The 21700-nt window shown below is 38.2% G+C and overlaps 2 protein-coding genes across 2 annotated transcripts in view; both read left to right on the plus strand.

Moving 5' to 3' along the window:
• The window catches only part of LOC140337763 (receptor-type tyrosine-protein phosphatase eta-like), a 75548-nt gene extending 59048 nt beyond the window's left edge, over positions 1 to 16500 (plus strand). Inside the window, exons 19-31 of the mRNA XM_072421564.1 lie at positions 559 to 763; positions 2772 to 2890; positions 3045 to 3129; positions 4809 to 4865; positions 6080 to 6091; positions 6200 to 6290; positions 7026 to 7116; positions 7367 to 7440; positions 7526 to 7660; positions 8073 to 8192; positions 9123 to 9286; positions 10444 to 10579; positions 12114 to 16500. Of these exons, the coding sequence (XP_072277665.1) occupies positions 559 to 763; positions 2772 to 2890; positions 3045 to 3129; positions 4809 to 4865; positions 6080 to 6091; positions 6200 to 6290; positions 7026 to 7116; positions 7367 to 7440; positions 7526 to 7660; positions 8073 to 8192; positions 9123 to 9286; positions 10444 to 10579; positions 12114 to 12257 (1433 nt within the window). The 3' untranslated portion in view covers positions 12258 to 16500. The remainder of the gene's footprint in view (positions 1 to 558; positions 764 to 2771; positions 2891 to 3044; positions 3130 to 4808; positions 4866 to 6079; positions 6092 to 6199; positions 6291 to 7025; positions 7117 to 7366; positions 7441 to 7525; positions 7661 to 8072; positions 8193 to 9122; positions 9287 to 10443; positions 10580 to 12113) is intronic.
• Positions 16501 to 18473: 1973 nt separating this feature from the next.
• Positions 18474 to 21700, plus strand: part of OSBPL5 (oxysterol binding protein like 5) — a gene marked incomplete in the record, with an annotated part of 79090 nt that continues 75863 nt past the window's right edge. Inside the window, 1 exon segment of the mRNA XM_072422173.1 lies at positions 18474 to 18581. Coding sequence (XP_072278274.1) covers positions 18567 to 18581 — 15 coding nt within the window.

Consider the following 21700-nt stretch of genomic DNA (forward strand, 5'->3'; position numbering starts at 1 on the left):
TCAGGTGTTCATTTTTAGAGTAAATTCAGCATTTTAAGCATTACAGCTTGGGCAATCCAACGTCATGAGTATCATGAATATTATCCCTATATGTCCAACCATGAATTTAAATATGTTATTTACCCGTATTGTTGATATCATTACATTTACTTATTTCTTATTCAAGAATGACATCTAGTGGTTTCTGAAAAATATCACCACTTCACAAAAAGTAGTAAAAATTAAGGTTAATGTACACAAAAACAGAACCAGCCATTCTAAAACCATAGAGCTGGCTTCCCTTTGTGACAACAACAACCTCCACTCCTCTGGGAAGTCTTTCTGTAACATTTTCTACAGTAATTTGTGCTTATTCAGCCAAAAGAGCATTTCTAAGGCCAGGTGATGTTGGATGAAAAGGTTTCCCATCAGAGTCCAATTGATCCTAAAGGTCTTCAATGAGTGAAATTAACAGGTAGATTTAAAGGACTAACTGGAAAAGTGTTTCCATGAATAAATGATGGGTATACTGGTACTACTTAGTTAACTCTGTTTATGTATCTTTTTCTATCCACATAGATGTGACTCTAGCAAATGAAATGTTAATTAAGACCTACAATGATTTTAAGAGCCAAAATTCCGTGGCTTATGTAGCCTTAGTCACAAACGTAAGCACAAGTAGATGGCATTTGAGAGACATTGGAACACAAACGGTGAGGATTGGAGATGGTAGTGAACAGAAACCCTATGTAAATGGTCCCCTGGATGCAGTCACATCCTACCGGTAATGATACTTTGATTTTTTTTGTTGTAGAATTGTTGTGTGTATTGTTACCCAACTTACTGCATGTCAGCAACCATCACCTTCTACTGTAGTCACACTGCACACCCAATAACACTAATAAAAAACATATTTAGGCATATGTGTCCAAGCTGACTTGGATTCAGTCTTGGGCCTTGTGATATTTAAAGTGTACCTTAACTCCACATATCTTTTCTTATTTAAAGGTAAATTTGTATGTTATCATCTGAAGTATGATCATTTACATAACATTACTTTGTCTCCATGAAGTCCCATTCCTGAAATCATTCCACTTCCTGCTTGTAGACTTGATGCCAGTCTAACAGCAGGAAGTGGAACTATCTGAGAAAAGGATTTTTTTGTGGTGCTTGGATCAGTTTAGTCTCTTTTTTGTGAAATATTGCTAAATTTGCCTGAAGATGATCCTATGTATGGCCAACCTTGTACCTGCTCTATGGACATGTTAAATTTGAATCCATTTATTTGAGAGTTCAGCAACATCTGAGATTGAGAGCCACCACCCAAAGTAAGTGATAGTTGGTGGCTCTCTGTCACAGACAGTTCCGGTACCCCCTGCTGAACAAAAACCAGTAAGTCTAATTCTTTATCATGTAATGACCATGCCAGCATTGATCTCATGCAGATGCCACTGCAGCGTAAAGGTGGCAGTGTTCATTTAATTTATTAGACATATTTTATGTGTATCATGTACGTATCATACATATGAAATTTGTGATGACAAACTATTGTTATGATGTTCAGTATCACCAGGGAAGGAGATTAAGTAAAAGGCCTGGATAGGGTTTTCAAGTAATTGTGTTACTGCAGATATGTGGCTCTTTATTTAAGATCCAGGCCTGGGTGTCTCAGGCACTCTATCCCCCTTCCAGGTCAGACATTGAGGGTGGCTATGAAGCACCTAACAAGCTGTAAAAGAAGGGGGAATGCAAATCTGAGACAGAGGGAAGTTGGAGGCCAAAAAAGTCTGTGTGAAGCCCGTGAGCTGGGACAAGGTCTCCTACAGATTAGTTCTTTTGGTCCAGCAATATCAGAGGGTGAAATTTGTGTTTTTTTTCTGATAAACTGTGATAATAACAAATGTTTTATTCTATGTACATTTTGGATTTTACAAATGAATGCTGAAGTTGGGACCTATATGCAAGCAATGCACTTGATGCTAATCCCTAACATGCAATTAAACAGATACAATTTAGTATATGATAATAATGCATATATAATTTATTGTAAAATGTATGTAGCTGTGTATATTTATCCACTCCTCCTTTTCTGCCTCTCATTGTAGTTCTCTTCATTGGCTTCAATTTCAAGCTCCGGTTCTTTGCCTTCAAATCCCTCCACAGTTCTTGTCCCACTTACCTTTCTGACCTGATAGAAAAATACCCCCCTAGCCGCTCTTTTCGCTCCTCCAATGACCTACTAATGGCTTCCTCACTTATAACCTCATCACACGCACGGCTCCAAGACTTTTTTAGAGTTCCCCCCATTCTCTGGAATGGTCTTCCTCGTCCTATTCGACTTGCTCCTACTTTCTGCTCATTTAAAAGAGCACTCAAAACCCAACATTTCAACCTCCCCTACCTGTCTTCCGTCTCCTAAACTCTCCCTACTTCCCACCACTCCAAATCTTCCCTCCTATTGTGTGCTACTTCCCCCACCTCTTAGATTATAAGCTGCTCGGAGCAGGGTCCTCTCCTCCTCCTGTGTCACTGTCTGTATCTGTCTGTCATTTGCAACCCCTATTTTATGTACACCACTGCATAACATGTTGACACTATATAAATCCTGTTTATTAGTATTATTATTATTATTATTATTATTAATAATAATAATAATAATAATAATAATACTGGCATTGGCTTGACCATCTTAACTTTATTGTTCCATAGTCATAAAATGGGTAACTAATGTTAAGTATGGTAAATGAAATGCTTTACTACCTATTAATATTTTTGTTTACATCTTATTGCAGTATTGCAGTTGCTGGTTTTACAGATTTGAAATATAACACAGATGGGGCAATTGATAGAACCAGAAGCCACTACACAATAACTTCTTTTTCAGACCCAATTACAACACCTCAGGTTACAGGTACGTATATGGTTATCCTTGCTGAGACATCTCTGAAACATTCACCCATTGATGGCAGCATCTCAGCAATCATTAAATTAAAGCGTTAGAGGCATAAGAGGCTCCTCCTTTCTTTTATACCCAGTATGGATAATTTCATCTCTCTCCCTTTCAGGTGTGATTATTGGTGCTGTCCTTGGGACCATACTGGGGGTTCTTGGTGTTGCTGTAGTAGGGGGATTCATCTGGTGGAGAAGAAGGTAAAATGATTTGTTCAATTTGATTCATCAGAATCATTAGGGAAATAGTTGCACTAGCCTGTAAGAGTTTCCAGTATGGGGTTAAAAAAGTATACCAGTGTTCATTCCATTTACCCCTGCCCTCTGCAAAATAGACACAGGTATCTGCAGTGCTTCACAGCAAGAGGCCAAAGAGAGCATCCCTGAACCAATGCTATGTAACTTCCTAACTGATCTGAGTCAGCAATCTGTAAACAACCATGAAATGCATGGACAATGGGATTTTCATGATTATGTCAACTCAGCATTCCAGAAAGATGGTGGTGTCCCCAGAAAAAACATAGTACTGTCTATCTGCAGAGAAAGGGAGCTTATGGTATTGTCAGTGGGCATGCTGTGATTTGTGTCAAATGTATTAAATACCTAGAAGTGTTACACTTACATATTACCTGGTGTGAAAGTAATCAGCATAAGAAGGGGTGCAGTAAAACATTAAAGAACATATCATTTATCCACTAGAGGGAGCTCCAACACAGGAAACTGCAAGTTGGCAGTAAAAGTGCCAGAAAAGCCCAAAATGCAAAGTTTGCTGCAAAATATGTCTATTTTTTTTTTACTTAAGTGTGATTTTTTAAAAGAATGTATTTAGTTTTTTTTTAATTTGCCAATTTGTTTATTATTTGTGCAGCATTGCTTTTTATATTTATAATCTTTTTTCTTGCAATTTTTATGTAATTTAATATAAACGTAAAATAATTTAGGTATTGAGGGATCATTTTGTGGCACAATTACAGTTCAAGATAGTAAATAAGGAGCTTCCTTTATCCAAAGTGTAGCCAAAATTATGGTTTAAAAATATTATTAAGTATCCTGACACATTGCTTCTTATTGGAGGGGGAATACATCAGATCTCCAGGATCCTACTGTATACAGGGCATAGCAACTGTGCTCCAGTGTTGGGTATATTGCTGCATGTTTCCAGTGCTAACATATTAATATTAATAATATTAAGAAAAATCTTCCCACTCAGTACTGTCCATGGGACAAGATTATTGGCAGAACCAGAAAACGCAGGGAGTTATGGGACATGTTGTTTATCATCTACACAATATACATGCCCTGCTCGTAAGTTTGAGTTTTGAACTTCCTATATCTATCCACAGGGAACTGTGGAGAATATTATTACTCAATTTTTTTTTTAAAGTTTCCTTTTAAAACATAAAAAACACTTTAAAATATTAATATTAATTAATATTAATATTCCCCTCCCTATTTATTTCAATGCATGAAGATTTTGCTCATACTCGGTGCCAATAAGCTGGTTCCCCTGCACAGACAAATTTTAAGTAGAGCCTGAGTCCAGAAGTGTCTTGAAAAAACCTGCTCTGCAACCAAACACCTGTACAAAAAGGGAATTCACTTGCTCCAATTTGTTTCAACCAGGGCTTGGGGTTGGTTTAGGACTGGTTCATAGTGGTGAAGCACAGCTATCCCCGTACCAAAAACTGCCCACCTGAACTTAGGTCAAATCTTGTGATCCAAAACATTTCTTCTTTAGCAACATAAAATAAACATATAAATTTAAACAAAATCTATTATAAATACCATGATATAAAACAACTGCTGGGCTCATAGATATGTGCTATTCTCTATAGGAAATGTTCTGTATAAATATATTTTATCTGTATGTCTTCTTACAGGAATGGAGGCAAATTGATAAAGATAGATAAAGATAAAGCGGTCCCCTTCAAAAATGTGTAAGATTATTTATTTTTATACTGCATTTTATACAGGAAATAAAATTTACCCATAATTGAATTGTCATGTAATTTATCTGATAACGGTTGACAAACAATTGCATGTCTATGACTACCTTGTGACCTGTAAATACAGATACAGGCAGATTACTCTAGGTGGTGGAAGTACCAGTTACTTGGGGGTGGCACCTAATGCTCTGATCACAGCTTAAACTTGCAGGGTGAGCAAACATGTTTGAGTATTGTGAGTTTCTCTTGAACGCCCACCCTACTAATCAACATGTGTTGGAGCTTACACAGAGTTTAATACTCTCTCCACTTTCTCATGTGACAGTGTTCAGGCCTGGTGGTTAGCCCCTTGGGTCTGTGCAATTATTTTACTTAGAAATACCATGTCCAATGCCTCAAGTAAATGAATGGGTAGGTTATAACAAAACCACCTGTAGCTTTGCTACTTTAGGCCTTTAAGATAAAACCTAAATGGAGATCCTGCATTTCTTTCATGTATTGTAAAGGAACTTCTTAAAAAGTAACCTCAAAGAAAAAACACAACATTGATTTGCACTCTTTCTTCTGTTTTTTTTTACTTTTTTATTCTACCAGTAAGGGATTTCCTTTCCTAGGGTAACCATGATGGCATGCCTTTTGCATGAGAAGCTTTGTCACCCTAAGACATGTGAATTGCTGGCTATGAACATGCCCACATTGTGTGACCAGACCTTGTTAGCTACAGTTTTAGACACAATGAGGCCCTGGGAAAATATTAAGTGGGGGCCCCAAATGCATAGCATTTCTAGATCCCTTTATCCATTCCATTCTGTCAGATAGGGCCCAAGAGATGGTGGGGGCCCTGGGTAACTGCCCAGTCTACATTACCCTATACCTGTCCCTGTCTTTTAGACAACCTATCCAGTACCACCCAACGCTATGACCATACACAGCTTTCCATAGATAATAAATTATTTAAATACAGTTGGTTGGGTTCCACTGTAAGTCATATTCTGTGCAGTCAATGTATTGTTTGATTTAATAAAACCTGATGTAGGTATGTGGGACAATTCTAATCGGCTTCTCGTTGCTCACAATTGTTATATGTATAATATACACCAATGTAGACTGATTTATGTAATTTGCATATAAAAATACTATAAATGTATTTTTTTTCTATGTTGACTTTCTTTACTAATATATATATTTTTTCTTTCTTCTTGAAGGAGTGACAAAAAGTAAGTGTTTTATTTTTTATTCTTAAGTACTTTTCCTCTTTTAAAGAATGTGTTTTACTTAAAGTGCCTTTATTTATGGTTAATAACCATGTTTTCTTCATTTATTAGGAAATCTCTAGTCATGAGCACATCAAGTTACCTCAAACATTTTGATAAGCAGATTGCCGACAGTAACCTGGGATTCATTGAGGAGTATGAGGTAAGTTGTGCGCCCCTATCACACTTCTTGTCAATTCTACCTTTTTATGGATGTCTATTCAAACCAGTAAACAGGGGAGTAGTGGGGCAGTGCCCACTCCTATTTTGCGCCGCTCGGGTGTCCTAAATCAGTGGTTGCCAGAAAATTTTGGTGGTTGGCCCTCCCACGGGGAGAAGGACCCCGCTTGGAAGGGGGGGGCGCGCCAGCCAGAGCCAAAGAAAATGTCTCCCTTCTACCCGCGGACCGTGTCTCTCTGAACACAACCCGTCTGCTCTCCCATGGCAGGGTTCTGGTATCATGACGCCACTCTGGGGGAAGTTTCTTCTCCTTTGAGTGACAAACGTCTCCCCACGCATGCCTGGTCTGGAGTCCATAAATTACTGTTACAGTGCCCCCTCTTTTTTTTTTTTCTTTATGTCTACACCCCTGCCACTAAAGGAACCAATGAAAAGAAATATATGAAATCTGCCTGTTTCAGAGTTTTTGATAGAGCAGAATAAATTGTAGTAATAAAAATTGTTCAAATAATTAATTCATATTTATAAGTTCAGAAGAATCAGCTCCGCGCAGTCTGACTATATCCAATGCCAGGAAACAGATTTGGCTATACATACCATTTAAAATATCTTTTGTTTAACCAACAATGTTCTGAATTTGGTAAAGATTTCACTATGAATGGATAAAGAGATTCATGTTATGCACTATAACTCCTTTTATGTTACTCATCATATCTAGAAATTGGGACCTGTTGGTAAAAATCTATCAAAAACAGCAGCTGAGCAACCAGAGAACAGAGAAAAGAACCGATACACAAATGTGCTGCCATGTAAGTACTATGCAGACCTATGGGTTAATTTGTATTGTTAGTAATTGGAAACACAGACATTGTAACTACGACAATACTAATTATGTCACTTAGTTGGTAAATTGGTAAATTGATTGGCAGAGATTTTATTATTATTATTATTATTACTACACAGTATTTATATGGCGCCCTCTTATTACACAATGCTGCACAAAGTCGTGTCACTTTTGTTTTTTTGATTTTCTTTTGTTTCCCTTTTCCTCCATGTTAGATGATCTTTCTCGCGTTACACTTTCCAGTAATGGAAATTCCACTGATGATTACATCAATGCAAACTTCATCCCTGTAAGTAACAAACAGAGGGGTATGTTTCTGGGTTGGTGATTTACTTGTGTTGGATCTGTTACTACAACTCGTCTTGCATTTTCAGGGCTATATCAACACCAAAGAGTTCATAGCATCCCAAGGTCCACTTCCCAAAACCATAAATGATTTCTGGCGCATGATTTGGGAGAAAGATGTCCGAGTGCTTATAATGCTGACCAAATGTGTTGAAGTTGGAAAGGTATGAAACATTTTTAAGAAACGTTGGGGGTTAAAGATTTTTTTTTAGTTAGAATACAGCAGGGCTGAAGTCATTTTGGGTTACGCCTGCTGTCTATGTTTTGATCTGAGAGATTTAAGAATACAATTGTAATGCTATAGTGCTTGATCTTAAAGTTTAATGATTAGATCCTTTATTGCCCTATTAAAAAAGGAGTCAATGTCTGCCTTGAAGATTTCTCCACATCTTCAGTCTTGTTAGCATGTTGTCACCAGAACAGGAAATCATCACCAAGGCCAGCAAAAAATTACAAAGATGTAACCATTTTTTTTCTATCTTTCCATCCACATTTGTAGGATACACTAGTTACTCTTTACTTGTTCTTTATTGTTTGTTGTCTTTTAGATGATAACTATATTTTCGTGTTTTCCAGGTGAAATGTGAAGAATATTGGCCATCGCGGAGCTCTAGGACATTTGGGAACTTGTCAGTGTCTCTAAAAAATGAAAGCATCCTTCCAGACTGGACCATCAGGGACTTTTTAGTAACTGATGTAAGTATCAGAACTGAATAGGCTAAAATTAGAGCATGAACATGCAAAAAGTTCTGATTTCAGTGGGTGAAAAGCAGAAAGCGGTGGGGATGCCAACAACACACAAGTTCACATTGTAGAGCAATTACATGCTTTCATAACATCTAACATGTAGATGTTACATAACATGTAACAAGTATGTGTAGATGTAATGTAATATAACATAGAATAACCCTTTTTATTGGTCATCTTTATATCTGGAATAGAATTGGCATCCCTGTTTCATAACTTCTTACAGAGCCTATTGGCTTCGGTAAGTCAGATGTGACTCATAAGAGTTACTCCTAAAACAGCATAGCACAATCAGTTTGCCAATACATTGTTGGGAGTTATGAATCCCCCTTCATCAGGGTTTGTAGTTACAGAATAATATACTAGGTGGCACACTGCACTAGGGTGAACCATCCTTTTTTGCAATCCTCATTACATTAACCTCTGTTTTACAAAGCTGCCCTTACTAAATACCTGCAAATTATCCATTACAATAATGTCCAGCACCCCACCAATGCCTTAGTGTTCAGTGACCAAAAATCAAAATCAAAAGATCTTCCAAACAGGGACGTAGAAACGTAATTTCCCTTTAAAAATGTTTGGCCCCTGTCTGCCCTCTGGAGAGATTTTGTAGCCCTCCCTATTTAAGTAGCAACACAAGAAGTGATCAAAATTATCCCTTATGGCTATAGATACAGTAAAAAAAAGTGGCAAAGGTTCTAACCCCTTCTAACCCCATCATCCAAACTGCTTAGGGTGACGTAGGCCACAAAAAAAATGATATCTTTATGCAATAATTTTTATAACAAATCCAAAAAAGGGGGTTTCATATGCAAGGGTGGAGCCAAGTACAGTTTTTTTAAATACCATCAATATATCATTATCATGTCATTGTTCCAGATTCAAACAAAGCAGAACAAGCAGCTGCGTCACTTCCATTTTACTGCCTGGCCCGATCATGGCGTTCCCAACACAACTGATGACCTGATACGGTTTAGGAATTTAATCCGTGATTACACGGCGGTCCACAGCCCGCCAAGCTCACCTATACTGGTTCACTGCAGGTATGTGATCAATAGTGACCTGACTAAGGACACCCAGATGTTCCTTGAAACCTTCTATCAATTGATAATATTATGTGTATTTTGAGTTGTATTGAGAATGTTTCCTGATTTATATATGTGTAACTGCATTCTGCAAATCACCTGGACCAGTTGCTGGAATGGCAAATCTTTTAGAAACACTGCAATATCGTTACCCATTCATCCAACCAAAAGATGCATGAAGACCCCATTCACATAAGCGAATTATTTATAAATGTCCCTCTGTGTATCAAACAAAGCTGTACTTATCTGAGATTCCATTCTCTTTTTATTATCATTACAACTAATTAGAAGAACAGATCTTTCTATAAGCTTAAACTATGATACAAATGGCTTTTTCTGTTTCTTTTTCTTCTTCAGCTGTCTCCCTTTTTTTGTCTCTCCCTTTTTTTTGTCTCTATTTCTTTGTTTAACCACCCACCAATATATCCCATTCTTCCTATTTCTCATTTCCCTCTGTTTACTCTTTTACTATCTCTCATCTTTTAGCCCAAAACTTTCCTCTGTCTCCTGTTGTCCCTCCATCTCTCCCTTGCTCTCTCTCCACCTTCCCTCATTTCTTCTTCTTTACTTGTTGTCTTCCCAAATCTGTCTCTTTTTATCCATGCACTTTCACTTCCTTCCACTGTCTCCTACCACCCTTCCATCTTTCCCACTTACTAATCTCTCTCTCTTAAAAGTAACCTGTATTACTATATAGAATACCATGACTGCAAATTCTAATTTGTTTCAATTGGGTTGTCATGCTTCTAAATTCAATTTGGTTGTCATGCTCCTCCATTGTCCTCTTCTTCTTACATGGAATCACTATGCAGATTTTCCAACTTCTCTTTGATTTTTCTGATGGGTATGTTTTTTAATGACTGAAGCCAGGTAGATGGCTGGATGGGTAGCAATTTTAAAAGAAACTTAGCAATAGTACCCTGTTTCCAACAACATAATTATCCTTTTAGTCTATTATATTAGTTTGTGTCTGGTTAGTCTTAACTACATGGAATATAGAAGTACTCTATCCAAGAATAAAATGTAGAGAAGGGATATGTCATTCTTGGTGTCCATCCATATCCATTCATTATTTTGTAGTTGATTGATATTAACACGCATTTGGTCTTTCACAGTGCTGGCGTTGGTAGGACTGGCACTCTTATTGCCCTGGATCGTATCATAAAACAAATTGAAGCTGAAGACAAAGTGGATGTATATGGAGTAGTATATGATCTTCGAATGAACCGAGGACTGATGGTGCAAACAGAGGTGAGCAAGTTTAATAAATAATATTTCTTAGTAATGACTTGGAATATGTTGGTAAATTGTATCCCTGACCTAAATGTTTTTTAATTAGTTTTGGATTCCCTGGGTTAATCTCCAGTCTTCCTTTCATTAAATCCGCCCTCCAGCCTTCCCTTCAGTGTTGCACAGTTGTACCATCTCTTCTCCTGGATTGAAATTGCTTACTATGATTCCAGTGAACACTGTGAGCGTCTCATGATGTACATTACATGGCTGGAGGCCATCCAGCTGCATCTAGCCCTTTTCTTCAGTCATTCCTTGGTTTTATCCAATTATATAGCCCAGCATCACATGAGGGTGGAGAGGCTTTACTTAAAATATAATTACAATGTTAATAAAGGGAGGGAGTATTCAATGAAGGTAATACATAAGTAGATCAACATTCAGGTTTTAGCTTATCTTCTATGGAAAGGTAGTGAGCAAGCCTGCTGAAAATCAGTTCATTAAGGGAGGTATTTTGAATTTCAAGCCTAATTGCAATCAACTTCAGATTCAAATGAATGAATTGCAGCCCATTAGTAATTTTAATGAATGGACTGTAGGTGAAGAAGCTCATTAGAACTTTGTACGGTGAAAACTTTGTACAACTTACCTTCATGCAAAGGAATGTATGTATTACCCAAATCGTTCCTGTAGATGGGGAAGCTGCAGTCTGCTCTGAATAGTAACAAAAGTTTGTTGATATAAAAATAGTGTGTCCCCATTGGGCACTGAAGTCCCTCATCACTATTGTGTTCTGTAGTGACATATGTAGTATTGGTGGATGGAACCATAGTGCTCAATGGGGAACACATCTGACACCTGAATCATAGCACCCAGTAAAAGAATATATTATCTAACACTCCTAGAAATGTCTCATACCAGTGGCTCCTGGACAGTAGCACACTGTTGGTGTTGGTTGTTCTACAACAAATATATACATCCCAAGGATCTGACCATGTGTCATTGTAGAGTACTGCCTGCTTCATCAGACCAGGCCATTGCAGTAACTGAGTGGTCAGTGGGAAGGTCAGAATAAGTGAAGAGATGGATTGTATCCCCAGGATCTGCTTCTAGTGTAGTTCCAAATAAGAAAGGTTCATTGCCAAAATGCTAGGGACACTGGTAATTCTAGAATAGAAACTTCTAGAGGAGAGCAATCTGCAGTTCTTGGATGGTCATATAACTTATTTTTATAATGTTTATTACAACACATTTTAGGAGAAACTTTCTCCCTTCTGCAGGGCTTAAGGATATGGTTCATAACTCTATCCAAAGGAAAGTCACCTGGTTAAGGTTATAATGTGCTGAAACTGTATCTTTGCAAAGAGGGTCCAGCTCTGATTTTTGGGGTGTTTTGTCAAGAAACTTTTTATCAGTTTTATTAAGATAGGTTTAGGCTGACTTGCAAAGGATGTTTTAATAACATTTTAATAGCATTTCAATAACATGTTTTATTCAATATAAATGTGTACAGTAGGTATTGTTTCATCTTTTAACACCTCTTTTCTTTCCACAGAGCCAATATATTTTCCTAAATAAGTGTGCTCTAGATGTCATAAAGACTCGTAAAACCCAAAATACTGACTCCATCTATCAAAATTATGATATCTACCAAAATGTTTCATCTATCTATCAGAATATCAGCAAGACAGATATATAGAAACATTAAACAACCTCTTTGACCGAGGTGAGCCATGCTGCTGGTACCCATGGACTTACAAACCCGTCACTGAAGGAAATCAAACCTTTTAATTGTTTTCTGGAGATTATTGTTATTTAATATATGTGTATATATTGCTGGGGTTTTCTTTTCTTCTTTTTGCTTTCCTCAGATGTACTTCTAAAATCTGCTGGAAAGATATTGTACATCTAAATTTAAAAGATGAATAATTTGTATACCACTATGTTGGGTGATTCTGTGTACTGCGAGACATTCCATAACATAAGATAAAGATATATATTTCTATTCTCAAATACAGTTGGAACCCATGAGATATATATATGCTATATATATAAGCATGTGTATATATATATATATATATATATATACACACAGTATATAATATATAGTATTTATGTGTTTGTTTTTATTGTTAATTTTTCTTCCAGGCACCTTACAGACTTTTATGATCCAAACCAAAAATATAAAATTGAAAAACAATCAGTAGAAGAGATATAGAAGTTTCTTTTTGTAAAGTGTTTGACTATGAAAAATTAGGACATGTAGGTATCATAAAGGGATGAGCAAAACTGAGAACTCCTATTTTAGTGAACATTTGGAGATTTTAGATATTTTGTACCATTTTAACAAAATGTACAGGAAATAATAGGAAGGGGGACCTGAGGTGGTTTTAGGTGATTTGTAAGGGTACAATGAGCTCCAAATGGGCCCTGAAGTAATGAGGGCCATTTGACTATCGTGAACCAGTTCCTGTGCTAAAAAAAAGTCACCTAGTAACCTCAGTATGTATTTATTTATTTATTTTATGTAGTTTTATTATTACACAGTATTTATATAGTGCTGACACATTACGCAGCGGTATACAAAGTCATATGTCATATGTCCTAATACAATCTAAGGTCAATTTTTGGGGGGAAGTCAATAAATTTAACTGCATGTTTTGGAATGTGGGAGGAAACCAGAGTAGCTAAAGCTAATGGAAGTGGCCTTTAAAAAAAAACATCAAATGAAGCTCCTATATCTCTCTAAATAATCACATTTACAGCTAAATTGTGTGCCAAAATTATATTTTATAGTTACCTGTTATGCTTTTATGTGATTTAAATTTGAAATATATATATATATATCTTACAGGATGTAATAGTTGATGTGTAAGCTAATATATAATGTAAAAAGATAATTATATAGTCACATGATACAAAAATGAATAATGAGAATAAACCTATGGCGACCAATCACATCTTCCTCCACTAGCCTGATTGGCGTCACCAAGTGGCAGCACATATTGATCTTTGTTCAATGTAATTGTACATAGTTAGATTTTATATTTTTGGAATCAGATTCTGCCAACTTTTAGCTTTTGTTATTGAGATGTATATTTAGTTTTGTTTTATACTGAACTGATGTAATATTTTGTTGCAGAAAGATGAGGCATTATATATTTTTTACGTCTGTGGAAGATCTTTCTCAGGATAAATATGCACTGAAATGATTTACTTATGCAACTTAGGAATATAGTCAAAGTTACTATCTGCATGTATATAGACCTTGACTTGCACTTTTGACATTACAGAATTAACCACTTTTATTAAAGTGTCTGAAAGAAAGACTTTACCCCATAGCAACCAGATGTATCTGCACTAGAAACCTATATCTGGAATCGGATTGGTTGCAACAGGCAATGCAATTTGGCCAAACTTTTGTGGACACCTGGCCATTACACCTACATGATATGTGTAAGAACAGCCCTCCAAATTATAGAGTTCAGGTGTAACCAATGAAAGGAACTCCTAATGCTACATCATACAGAATAATTTTAGACCAGCAGTCACCAACCGATGGTCCATGGGAAAATTTTGGTGTTCTGCAGCTCTGTCCCCCGTATGGACACAACCCGCCCACTCTCCCATCGAAGGTCATACCTGCTCGCTAGGCATCCTGGGGAGACAGTAGCGCAGGGCTTTGGACACAAATTTTGTTGCGTCCACAGCCCTGCACTACTGTCCCCACCGGTATTTAGCAAGCAGGTCTGAGCCTGCAATGGGAGAGTGAGCAGGTTCTGGCATCATGATGTCACTCCGGAGGAAGTTTCTTCCCCTTTGAATGACACACGGCTCCTCGCACATTCGGTTTCCAAGTTTGGTGAATTTAGTGGTCCGTGAGGTCAGAAAAGGCGACCATTTTTTCAGAAAATTGGGCACATCCAACCTTGTAGCAGTATGGGCAGAGCTATTTTCTATCCCAACATACCTATGCCCTTGTACACAAAATCAGCGTCATAAAAATATGGTTTGATGAGTTTGATGAGCATAAGGGCACCCACATAACATGGATTTCAACTCATTGGGAATTGGAACAGTGAATATATGTTGGGTCTTGTGATTTCACATTAGTATCTGACCTTACCAATTTTTTTTTTCACCTAATGGGTACAAATTCCTACAGATACCTTTAAAAGTGTTCCTAGAAGAGTGAAGGCTCATTTAGCCACAAAGAGAGACTAATTCCATATAATTATCTATGACATTGAAATGGTTTGGCCAACAAGCTCATATAGGTGTACTTGTGAGGTGTCCACAAATATTTGTCCGTATAGTGTAGCAATCACTTTCACGCAAGGATGGTCTGTAAGTATCATAGAGGCTGCTGTGGCTAGTGACAGGCCAAGGTGATATTGTCTGAGAGTGTAGTCTTCTTGCCTGATGGAAGACAACATATATCAGAGGCATATCACTTGGGCTCTGGAGTTCCACATAACTTGGGTTGTGTATCAGATGTCATGTACTTAAAGGAACTTTATATTGTGCTCCCATGAAGGAAAAACATTAAATGCAAGCAGGAAACAAAGTTCTAATGGAGAATCAGAAGGTATTACTTAGCTGTTTGGCTGGCTTGCCAAAGGTAATATATGCAAAGAGGAAAACAGCACTTTATGAAGGTGAAGTGCCAAAACGTACCATATTTTCAGTTTCAATTGCTATGTTCACTTAAGGATACATGTGCTGCTTGTAGAACTGTGGGGGACATGAGATTGCTAGCTCCTTGGGAGAGGGACTAAAGCATTAAGTTTGATATGAGAAGCACTACAGAATATGTCAGCACAGTGGGCAGGGATGAATTATAATTGAACCTAGAGAACTAATTTTATAATTCAATTTGTGTTCTCTTAGATGACCAAAGTAAAGAACTATATGTTGCTGTCAGCTTGCCAGGGGCGACCCGCAAACTTTAACCTTAACCAAATAAAATCTTTTTCAACAACCCTACACATCTGTGTCCACTTTGTGTAAGGTGCAAAAATCTGCCCTAATAATAATTACCTGTCATGAAGAAAATGCTTTACAAATGTTTATTCTGGTACTGATTACTTAACCAGAACCCTGAGCATTGGTCATGTGATCTCAGCTAACTCCTCATGTTCTCTTATGCCTTGGCGTTTTGCTATGTAAGCAGTACTGGAAGCACCACAAAGCAGCACATTCTTCAAGACAGGTATGAATTTTAGTATTTCAGCCCTTCAGTTAGTCTTTATGTGACTTTGTCAGGAACTCGTAAAAATCTTTGGAGTTAAACTTTTGTTGCCCCTCAAACATTTTCATAGCAATTCCCTTTAACAAAATGAGGTCCTTACCTCTACAGTGACCCACTGACACATGATGTGGTCCAACCCACTGACCCAGCGCTGTATAGCACCTCCTCTATTAAAGGGAATCGCACTGGGCACTATGACCACGTCAGTGTGACAGCCACTTAACATTGCGTAGTCCCTTTTTGACCAATCACAGATCAGATTTCTGCATATTCTGATTGTGTTGGGTTACTACCCACTGTTGCACTTAATACAAAATGGACAAGATACCATTTATATAAAAAAAAAACATTATTCACCGTTATTGATATTTATTATCTATTGTTGGGAATTTGACCTGAAACTTGGTTCTTGACTGCCGATTCAGATGTAATATTTTTATAATAAATTTCTATAATCTTGCACAAATGGTGTTGGCAAATATATATTTTACTTCTATGAGGTCTTTGTTTTATTGAAGGAAATCTTAATAATTGATAAAACATTCCATTGTCTCAGGTTTAGACAAAATGTGAAATTTATGTTTTATTATGTTGAATTTATATACCAATAATACATTGTATATAGACATATGTGTCAATGTCCTGTGAACTGTGTTTGCTGGATAAAAAATAAAAATTTCATTTTTAATAATGTTTCATTTCTTTTCATCAAAAGTGAACCAACACCAACCCCCTCCCTGATTCCATTATCCCTTGGTATGTATGCAGGTGGCAAGACTAACATGTTAGTGCTTGTGCTTGTTGTATTCCAATAACTATTTATAAACGTTTCCAATATTTACAGAACTCTTATCCAACCAAATGTGTGAATCCTGGGTCCAAGTTTGTAAAAGAGGCAATCAGCTGAAAATATTGGCACTTTTCCTACTTTTATTAATATGGGTATAAAGGTGTCAATACGATTTGAATTTTTTACAAGCACCGTTTATTCTTATAAATGGGTCCCTTTGTTTGCTAAAGCATTCCGTATACACGTATTCCCACTCAAGGAAGCCAATCAGGGTTGTGTTAGGAAGTGGTAACTGCACCGCCCCACCAGTCTGATATAGTCTAAGGCTAGGTACACACGTGCAATTAACGAATGATCAACGATTATTTTGAACGACCGTATTGTGCACAATTTTGTGCATGCTGTAACGATACGATGGTTCAAATATAATCCACCAATAATGTCCACACTAGATACGATCGTTCAAACGATACAGGTAGTGACGTGTAAAGGTCGAAAGTGTATCACAGAACAATCCATGATCACTGAACGACCGTACACACAATAGATTGCGAACGATAGTTGTCCAATCAAATCGGCCGGAACAGTCGTTCGTTTCAAGCAAGATTCCTCCTTTGTCGGCGTCATTGACCAGTCATTGTGCACTTTTTTTGTTAACAATTATCGAACAATCTGTCGTGGATCGTTCGTTTTCAACGACCATTATTGCACGTGTGTATGCAGCCTAAGTGTTGTCACCCTAGGTCAGGACATGTGTTACTGGCAGGATAATTATGTCAAAGAAAGAACAATGTAAGGCTTTGCAAGCACCTCCTAACTCACCACCACCATCCGCCCAATCCCCTCCTGTGCCATCCTTTTTCAATTTTTATTTTAAAAAGTGACCTACATACATTCCTTGTTTTCCAGCAGCCTTTGGCCAGGTCCAACAATGTCACTCCAGGTTCCTTTCTGCCCTCTGGTGGAGATGTGTGTAGGGTGGTCATTCACCATGAGGTGCTCACATATTGGGCCTGATTTAATAAAGCTCTGGAGAAAAGAGACTATCAGTGGAGACCCTGGGTGATCATCAAACCTGAAATGGATCTGGACCGGGGTTTGCCAACTAATACAGATTTTTTTCCAAGTTTGCTGGATCACCCAGGTTCTTTCAAGCTAGTCTCCAACCTTGGAGAGCTTTACTAAATCAGGCCCAATATGTGATTCATGTATATGGTAAGCACAATGGAGGAAGAGCATGCATGGTTGGGATCATAGGAAATCATCAGACCCACTGAGCGTCATTCTGCCCAAAAAGGACCACTGATACTGAATCAAGGAAATGGTCAAGACCAAGATCACGAAGGCTGCAATATATAAAATGTATGTTTTGGGGCACAGGATAAACTTAATGTGAGATTTTAGTGATTGGGTTTACATCTACTTTAAGAACAAAAAAAACAATACTCCAGTAATTCCCCAAGAAATAAATTATGTTGGCATGGGCTGAGTACAGAACAGTGATGGATGCTCTTCTATATGAGGACATGCTGTAAGTCTGACCTTATCTCTAATACAGAAAGTGCTTGTCCCACTTATTGATCTGCTGGTCCTATTACCATATTGCTGGGCTATCTGTCTCTCCGTCTCCTCCAGGCTTTTCTATCGCAGCCCTGCGTTCCACTCTCCCTGCCAGAAAGTGTGTTAGAGATGCGAGATTAATTGTCCCCTGCTCTCCCTTAACGTCAGGTGTTGTCAGCATCTGCTTCCTTTGGGTACCAGACCCGTGACAGCTCTGCAACCGATGCTAATGAATAGATAGCTCTGTGCAGTCTGACAGCTTCCTGCCATTTGATTGGCCGTTCAGTCATTCCTTGTGCTGGAAGGTCTCCAAAAAAAAATCCCTGTATGGGCAGCAATAAGGAAAATGAGCAAGAGGTCCTCATCCGCCTGTGGCTAGAAGAGATCTGCGCTGGAAGAATCCACCCATGCCCTGCTGTACCGTAAGTAACATTACTGCGCTTAAAAATGTATTCCTAAAATGCAAAATATTTAACTGCAACAATAACGATAGCGTGCAAAGTGCAGTAACCCATACCGAGCAATCACACATCACCGTTCGCAATGAAAGGCTACTAGGTTGCTAGAGGTAACTGCGCTCCATGCATTGCTTGCTGCATCAAATACGCCTTGATGCCACGTGTTAATAAATTATCTGGCGCTGCCTGTGAATGGCTTATTATAATTCTTGCCTTATGCCAAATTGAGGTCTTGTGTAGAGTCTTTCAAGTGGGAAGTCGTTTTTTTATCAGCGGAGGCTTTCATCTCAGCACAATGGGAATGTTTCAGAACCGCAGAGACGTCGTTTAATGCAGCTCTTTTGTTAAGTAACAATATGCTATTTGGTGGCAGCTTGATGTCTTTACAATGCGGGGAACAATTCTCCGGTGGTCGGTGTGAGAGGGAGATAGAGAAGATACTGCATTGCACCCAATTTAGTGGAGAGCCCATGATGAATAATGACTTGTGGAAGTTTGAAGTTGTAAACTCCTCTATTTGCTTTGGGGAAAGGGGGGGCGATGAGAGCTCAGAACATGGACAGCATGCTGCAGAGGTGGATGGAGGGTGGAATGCAGACCTCTGCAACCTGCTTTGTGGCCAAAAGTCTTTCAGAAAAAAAAGCCTTAAAATCCTAAAACAATTTATATTTTCTAGAGGCAAAGAACTCATAAGCGTCTATTACTAAAGCAGTGAATCTTACATTCACCAGGAGAATTGTCCAGGTGCATGTGCTTTTTTGCCAGTGATTGATTTCCCACTAGAGAATGTTGGTGAATGTTCGGCTTGATCGTGGTAAATAGTTGTTGCCCTAGGCAAATGATCGCACTTGTCTTGGAAGGAGATCCAGTGTGTGCACAACAGTGACCCAATGGTACCCGGACCATATGGGTGCCTCCTGCTTGTCCTCCACCTCCAGAACTCATTTATTGCACTGAAATTATCACAAAAAATTGTTTTAAGCAACAGAAAATTCTCTATGCAAGATTCACTGCTTTATATAGAATGACCCCATAGAATGAATTATTGAATTAATTTGTATGTCTTACAATATTAGCACAAACTCAATTTTTTAGCAAAAATACACTTAATTTTTGTGCACCTCAGCATAATATAATCTGTGATTTTATGGTTAAATAGAAAAGATGAACTTGTGTGGACTAAATAGATAGCAAATATTTCACCCCTTAAAATTGTGGGTCCCCAAAAACTACAAACTACATTCCCATCTTTATAGCTCATGAGTTTAGATTCAGCCATGAATTATTGTTCACACTATGGTGTATACAGCAGCACTGGTGTGCACATTTGCATTGGTTTTTGTGTATATATAGGTATTGGGACGGGGGTAGCTTTCTGATTTATGTATTTATTTATTTAAACATTTTTATTTTTTTACTTTTTGTTAATGCATGAGAGCTGACAACCCCAATGTGATAGCATTATGTAGGTGACATGTTCTGTTAAGGCACCCCTGCACCATTTATGTAAATTGAGCCCATATTGTGCTTGATCAGCTTCTACTATAGCCAGCAAGGAAAGAATTTGGCAGCCCTGAAGCTGGAAGTGTTCTGAACCCTGAGTGCTTCCAGGTTCATTCTACTCGAGGGTTCAGGGCAGGGTTCCAAAAGGTAACAACAGTGCAAAGTTAGTCAGCACAATTGTGTGTAGTCTTAGGAGTTTGTGTATTACAAGTGGCAACACAAGAGAACATTTGGTAGGAAAGAGCAATATGTTGTCACCCTATAGCAGCAAAAGTGGTCTCCCGGGTTATACAACTTGCAACTTTGGAAGGCGATAAAGAGGAACATTTTGGGATATGCACTGTCTGCAGATCTAAGTGAAAGGAACAATAGTGCCAAGAGGTAGATAGTAAAAAAAGTGTGTTAGGCAGGGTGGGGGGGACATTGGTGCCCATTAGAAGGGATGAGATATTAGCCGCCAGAAGGTCTTGCAAAACAGTACCCAGAGGTGGAGCAGTGAGGGAGAACAATGAAGCTCAGTGGGAAAGGGAAACATTTTTGTCAATGGAAAACTCACTTTGCTCTAAAATTCCATTGTCTCATGTTGTTGCTCCCTCCATCTGTTAAATCGGGGAGTGTAGGGACTAAGAAAAGTCTATCAGGCAGGAGATTGCTTCTTTCTTTGCAGGAACCACCCCAAATTATTATTACACAGTATTCATATAGCACCATCATAATACATAGCGCTGTACAAAGTCCATAGTCATGTCACTAACTATCCCTCAAAGGAGCTCACAATTCAATGTCCCTACCATAGTCATATGTCATTAATGTAGTCTAAGGTCAATTTTTGGGGAGAAGCAAACTAACCTAACTGCATGTTTTTGGGGTGAAACCCACACAGACACAGGGAGAACATGCAAACTCCATGCAGATATGTCCTGGCTGGGAATTGAAACTGGGACCCAGTGCTGCAAAGGCCAGAGTGTAAACCCTCAGCCACGATGCAGCGCTTTTGCTGCAAATCTGCAGGATATTTAAAACAAGTCTTATACCCAAGACATTCCCACATCTGGTGTGTGTAATCCAGATCTCATATAAACTTTACCATGTAAACGTAATTTTAATAGTATTTTTCAACATTAATAATTCTGCAGTTTTCATGCAGGGATTAAACATCCCTATTGATTTTCCCATTAAGGATCATGCACTTCCAGTGATAGAATGACAACTCTTTATCCATGGATCCCAGTTGCACATTTAAGTGGCTTTTCCAATACACAATATACAGACATAGTCTACTGGTGTCACTATCAGAAAACTGGCCCTGGGAAATGTCATGCAACCATCACTGGAATGCATGTAGACACATTGGCCCTGATTTTTTAAAGCTCTCCAAGGCTGGAGAGGATACACTTTCATCTGTGAAGCTGGGTGATCCAGCAAACCTGGAATAGATTTCCTTAAAGTCATTTCAGTTTTCAGTCCTGGACCAGATCCATTCCAGGTTTGTTGTGTCACTCAGCTTCAATGATGAAAGTGGATCCTCTCCAGCCTTGGAGAGCTTTAATAAATAAGGCCCATCGGGGCTGCAAGAGATC

This window comes from Pyxicephalus adspersus, chromosome 9 (assembly GCF_032062135.1).
Source record: "Pyxicephalus adspersus chromosome 9, UCB_Pads_2.0, whole genome shotgun sequence".
Lineage (NCBI taxonomy): Eukaryota > Metazoa > Chordata > Amphibia > Anura > Pyxicephalidae > Pyxicephalus > Pyxicephalus adspersus.